General features: G+C 42.5%; 1 protein-coding gene across 1 annotated transcript in view; it reads left to right on the top strand.

Annotated features, from left to right (window-relative positions):
- Positions 1-6,722, top strand: part of gpr158b (G protein-coupled receptor 158b) — a 95,592-nt gene that overhangs the window by 72,035 nt on the left and 16,835 nt on the right. The window contains exon 8 of the mRNA XM_008277674.1: positions 71-209. Within this exon, the coding sequence (XP_008275896.1) occupies positions 71-209 (139 nt within the window). The remainder of the gene's footprint in view (positions 1-70; positions 210-6,722) is intronic.

Below are 6,722 nucleotides of genomic sequence, written 5' to 3'. Positions count from 1 at the left end.
ATTGAATTGAATTGAATTGATTTAACATTTTCCTACAGATAACACTCTCCTTGTGTCTTTCGTTGCTCAGCTGAGTTCCTGTTCCTGCTGTGGGGCGTCTACCTGTGCTACGCCGTTCGCACCGTCCCCTCGGCCTTCCACGAGCCGCGCTACATGGCCGTGGCCATCTACAACGAGCTCCTCATATCGGCCATCTTCCACATCATCAGGTGGGTGGAGGAAATGGGATGAAGCAGGCCTGGGTGGGCATGAACAGTGAGTGGGAGAATGACTGGATTACTTCCTCTTGTATGCTGAGTGAAAGGGAGAAAAAAAACGACGTGTAGCAGAGGATGTATGAGAGACATGAAACAGAGCAAGCGACTGTAGAACAAGGGGAGCATCTTACGTCGGCTGGATGAAAAACTACGGTGACAATAATTAGGAAATGGCTTGAGCAGTGGCAAGGGGCTTAATGACTGTGGCTCTTTTTGCAGCACAACCTGTTTAATCATAATCAGGGAGATGTTTGCCTGTTTGAGTGGGCATCGCAAGTACAGAACATGTCAGATGAAAGGCGCAGAGTTCAGCCGCCCCCCCCTCCTTCATCAGGGGAAATGAACAGTGTCAGCAGAGCGCGGGGTAAGCCAGTTGAAAGGAGGTGAATAAAAAATGTCTTCCCCCGGCAGACACACGGCAGAGATGTACCGTGCCAGAGCCGAAAATAAACTCCGTGTGCCCTGCTGCTGACTGTCTGTCTGTCTACGGAGGTGGAACGCAGCTCAATTAGCCACGTTTCTCAGCGTTTTAAACGACGATTTTACTCCAGTAATTGTCCTCTGTTTTTTTTTTTTTTTTTAGAAATACCTTGAGCTGAAATCAAGCCAGAGATTCCCCCAAAACCACCTGAGTTACTAATTTACTGGATTCCACAAAAAAGCTGCACTAATGAATATTTTTAGATCTGCAATGGGTCAGATGATTATGCGTTAATGGGAAAGCAGGTTTTGCACATTTCGCTCATTACTCTTGTAAGCCGAACACTTAGCAGGCTGCTGAGTTAAACAAGAATCCAGCGTTTGCTTCGACTAATAGATGAAGTTATCAACGAGCCAGTAAGCTCGACGAGCTAGCGGTAGGATTTAGCAGGTAAACACCAAGATATTTCCCTCAGGACACGATGGACGATCAAACATCTAAAATTAGAGGGGATACTCGACTTAATGTGATTTAAAGTTGTGCTTTTAGCTTCTTCTGCTGCCCCTAAGTGACAAAAGAAAAAGATATGCAGCTTTAAACTTGTCTATTTGAGTAGACTTTCTGCTGAATGTGGCCAGAATGGGGCGTCACAAAAACCAACAGCCATGAGGGAATTTCAGGAAGTGTGTTACGCCGTTGTAGGATAGAGATTTGTTGAAAACTATGTCAAAATGAGGGTTAAGACAGTTCATACTGATGCACTTGAAGGTTTCTAATTTTCTGATCTGCATAGACTAATACAGGTACAGTTCAAATTTAGGTTATCTGGATAATTCCTCTCAATTATAAGCTAGACATGCAGTTTATACATGATTTCAATATTAAAGATTCTGTGATTGTCACGTATGAAACTACAGCAGCTAATGCATCAATAAAACGTGTTTTCAGTGTTACTTGGCGAACACTTAATGAGGCTCTGACTCAACCCTGTACCTCATGATGTAACTGCTGCCTGTAAACTGTGTGACAGTTCACATGTCTGAGGCGTGGAGACGTACACGGTGACATTTACCTTTAGATCCTGATCGATCCTCCATGTCAGGGATCATTTATAATTGTAAGTCATTAACGAAGCTACTGCTGTATCGTGCTGTGTGACATGTCTAACCGTCGTGCTCATGTGGGTTCTGTTGCTGCTTGATGCTTTAAACTCAGAGGAAAAACTCATACAAACAGCTGGAAGCAACAAGCGACACATCAGCTCCTGTCTCTGTCAACTAGCTGCGGATGAACTGTGTCTTCTACGCTCTCTGTCGTGTTTATGGGCCGGCTGCTTTCTAATCCTGCCTTCACGTACACGGGGACACCGTAGCTGCATTCATTGAAACCTGGGTTTCAGTGAACAATCTTGACTTTACAGATCTGCAAGATGAGACTCCCAGCCACCTCTTGGAGGCACTACTGGAATTTTATGATCGTCATTTAAGCTAACAATAAGTCAAATGTGTCAAATTGTCTGGTTTAGATTAGATTAGATTAGATTAGATTAGATTAGATTAGATTAGATTTCACTTTTTTTTCACCACCAATGGGGAAACTCACTTGTTGCAGCAGTACTGATACAGGAAAAAGCACAAAAAAGTGACAGGAAGAAAAGAAAAGAAAAGAAAACAAACTATAAATCGGAAGAGCTGAGAAATACAATACAATAGAGCTACACACACACACACACACACGCTATATACACTATAGATCCATATAATGGATACTTCTTCCACCGTGTGCTGCTGACGGAGCTGCTCAGAGACCCAACAGTGTTTGTGTGGCAGCCTTTATATTTATGTACGTACTGCATGAAAATTAGCTCGCCCAGATTTTGACTTTGATTGAAATGCATCTGTTTAATAGTGTTGAATGCAGTTTTAGGGATTATTTAGTAAGTCTGAAAATGATACAATCATTGTTTTAAACTGCAAAATCCAATTGCATTTAGTACCTTTTAATTAACTTCCATCTGTGTGTTCTGGTGTCTTCCGAAGAGTTTACAGTCGTGACTCGATAATCTGACCCTTAACAATCCAAAACTTTGCTATCCGACAGGTTTTTTAGGAAAAACAAACAGAACCCATAAAAACAGCCTTAACATACTAACAGCCTTGGATTCTGACTCCAACATGACATTTTATGTCACAAATCAGGATAACAGCGTATTATCTGACTGAACAATCCCACAGATTGGCTACGTTCACACTGCAGGACTTGATGCTCAATGAGGATTTTTTGTGAAATCCGATTTTTTTGTGAGTTCCTTCAAATTTCCAGTTAAATGCGACTTGTATGTAATCTGCTGTGTGAACTTCATACGAGTCAAATGTGTCCCGCATGCGCAGAAGAGGACACGATGACGTCATGCACAGTGAGCGTGCTCAGTGTTTACAGAAGTAAACATGGATGGTAACGGTGGAGCGTATCTGCCACTCCCCCGCCGCCACCGATGGTGGAAACAGAAGTGTGACCGCTAACTAAACTAGCATCAGCAGCCAAGTGCTGCCTGTGTGCTCTGGACACTTCCACCCCGTCGGAGCAGCTGGAACATACATAATCGCACCAGTCAATTAGTTGTGAAATCCAGTGATGCGTAGTGTTCTAACAATACACCAGTTATTATAACAACTATATACAATAAATATTAACAACTAATGAGCCTTCCAGCATCAAGCCCTCCTTGTATCTGGACCTCCGTCTTGACAATCCGACAGCCTTGCTATCCGACATAAAAGAAGGTTTTACATTTAGTGTCGGATTATCGAGTCACGACTGTATTTGCAGATGAGCGGTTTTTATGTGCCTGAGTTTGGATTTCAACGGTGTGCGTTAAAAAACCCCCAAAAAAACAGTGCTGAGAGAATGATGGAAATAGTAACACAAACACTTTTACAGGATTCCCAAAGCACAGAATGGTTTGTCAGTCCTGCTGCAGCAGCAGTGAAGCTGGTCAGGTGCCTTTTTTTTTTTTTTTTCTTTTTCTTTTTTTGCAGAGTGCCTGCAGGAGCCTCGGGCAAAAAATTCCATTTGTCACACATTCTCTGATAAAACTGTTCCTGATTGAATATTCTTTCATTTAGGCGACAGTCTATTGTGCTCAGTGGGACAGGAAGAAAAAGTTCATATCCTTTTAATCTGTTGAGAAACTGAAAGTCCACTGGGTACACCTTCATCAGTGGCGTGAAACTTATAAATCAAGCTGTTCTCGTTTGCCGGGGAATAAAACATTGTGAGCTCTGAGCGTTTTTTTTTTTTTCGGGGGGGGGGGAAGAACTGACGGAGTCAATGTGCTGCTGCTGCAGTGCAGAGATAAGGCTGGACTTGTTCAGGATGTGGTGTGTGTGTGTGCTGGGGTACAGTTGATGAATACACACATTCTTTTTGGATTATTGTGTGAATTCTAATGTGATTATTGGGGGTGATGACAAAGGGCTGATGACTTGTGAGCCACCTTGGTCTCAAACACACATGCGCGCTGAAGCGTTGGGTGTTGGCACAGAGGAGCCTTTTCAGACACTTTGCACACAATACACATTACTCAGCTTGATACTCCCTAAATAATTGCATTGATTTATCCGCCATGCTGTCTGGCTTTGATTGCTTGTGGAGCGTCGGTGCCAAAATGTTGCTACTTGTTAGAGGCCCCTTGTTAAGCTTTTGTCTACTTTTCACATTCTCCAGCAATAATTGGAAGTCTTGCGAGTGCTGGTGCTCATGAACACAATACACACTATGATTTAAAACAGCGACTATATAATGGCAGTGATGACATGAAGCCTTTTAAAAGGAAACCACGAGCTACCAAAAAACCGCTGCCGTGTGCTTTGACATCGATTCTGCACATGTCTAGATTGTCAGCGCTGACAGAAATGGGACACGGCGCCTTTATGTAAAAATTACTTGATTTGGTGTTTTTGCTGATGGTGACAGAAAACCAAGTGTCTCCTCGACTCTGTAAACTCTTGTGAAAACTTTTAGCAAAGGAAGTGACAAACGCTGCACAGGATGACGTGTAAAAGAAAGCAAATTGGCCGAAAGAAAGGAGCAAAACAAGACAATTTGGCGAAAAAATCGTAAGAATTTTGCAAGATTTCTTTTAAAAACTTTGTGCTAACAAAAGTATAAGCCTAACACAATGCTGTAAAGTCTGTTTGTGAGAAAGTAATTGCCTGTCTTTCTCTTCAGTGATATACAGTTGTTCTCAAATGTGTTCTTCCATTAAAGAAAAGGCAAAATTCACAAAAGTCACTCAAATTACTAGAAACTGAAAAAAGTAATAATAAATAAAAATTTGCTAAATTATAATTTAATGAAATAAGATGTTGCTTTTGACTTGTGGGTGAAAATATTAATTTAAAAAATAAATAAAAAACTGTCCTGGACAAATTAGAGCACTTTGCTGATGAGCAGTGAAATCAGAATACCTGTCAACAGGTGTAGAAGTCTGACTGAGAGTCACAGAAAACACCTGTGATTGGCTCAAAGGGTTGTTCAACAAAGTATTAGTTTACGGGTCCCATCATGCTTGTTTATTTTTTATTTTTTTAATATATGTATATTTCTGTTGAACCACGATTACGGTATGAATACATTTGAGTATGTACAAATCAAAGCACAGTCCAGCTGCGACTACTTCAACTGCGACTCTTTTAACGGTGCATTAAGCGTGCATGACAGAGAATCTCCTCGTACAGCCTCTCCTCGTGACAAGCATTTCTTTTAGCAGCATTTGTTTTCCTGGCTCAAGTGAGAGGAGTCTACACAAGTTGTGCACTGAATGCCAACATCCATGGACTACAGTCGTCCTCAAGTGTGTACATACCCTCCTATTAAAGAAGGAAAAAAACCCAGCTGAAATTGACAAAGTAATAATAAAAAAAGATTTAATGAAAATCATGATTGTGACGATTCGTGTTCGGTGACAGTGCGGGTGGACCCAAACGAAAAGGGAGACGGGGAGAAGGGTTAAAGGAAACAGGATTTATTAAAGGAAGGGTGTGGGGTGAAGTCTTTGGGGGTCGTGATCCGAGGAAGGGGGGTCCCGAGAGTGGTGCACGACAAGCCTGTGCCTGAGGGTGCCTTGGTCTGTGGGTTTTTTCCCGGTGCAGAGAGGGAGCCGTGACGAGGGAAACCGGGGTGGTGCGCAGGGGTCCGGTGCTCAGGGTTCGGTGCTCGTGGGGGGGTGGTCTAGTGAAGGTGTCCGTGAATTCCCGTGGGTGACAAACGCTGGAGTGCTTGAAGGTGTGCCGAGTGCTGGAGCCGAGGAGGAGAACTGGAGACAGGCAGAGAAACACATAACATTAACATCAAGAAGGCTGGAAACGCTCAGCGTGGTGTAGCAGCTCGTGGCCTGACTGTACCCCGTGGTAGGTATCACAATCCTCTGGCGTCGGTCTTCTGTGAGACGCCAGTATTTAAGCTGGGCACAGCTGATGAACCACAGCTACCAGCGATCTCTCCTGATCGGCTCCGCCCAACCTGCAGTGAACAAAGGCACACCCACCAAAACCCAAAGACAGACAAAAACCCAAAAAACCCAGTGAAACAAAAGTCTAGGATCCTCACACATGATATTGCTTTTGAATTGTGGTTCAACAGAAATATAAAAAAAAAAACAAAAAAAAACCAACAACAAGCAAACAAGCATGATGGGACCCATAAACTAACATTTTGAGCCAATCACTAACTCTCAGTCAGACTTCTGCACCTGTTGACAGGTATTCTGATTCCACTGCTCATCAGCAAAGTGCTCTAATTTGTCCGGGACAGTTTATTTATTTTTAAAATTATTCTTTTCAACCACAATTCAAAAGCAACATCTTATTTCACTGAATCGTAGTTTTGCAAATTTTTATTTATTATTACTTTTTCCAGTTTCTAGTTATTTGAGTGACTATCGTGAATTTTTGCCTTTTCTTTAATGGAAGACTGTGAATACATTTGAGGACGACTGTACATTTACATGACAAAGACGCTGGCAGTGGCTTGCAGACGTGGAA

Source organism: Stegastes partitus, unplaced genomic scaffold (assembly GCF_000690725.1).
Source record: "Stegastes partitus isolate 25-593 unplaced genomic scaffold, Stegastes_partitus-1.0.2 Scaffold105, whole genome shotgun sequence".
NCBI lineage: Eukaryota > Metazoa > Chordata > Actinopteri > Pomacentridae > Stegastes > Stegastes partitus.
This window is presented reverse-complemented; position numbering and strand designations above follow the sequence as displayed.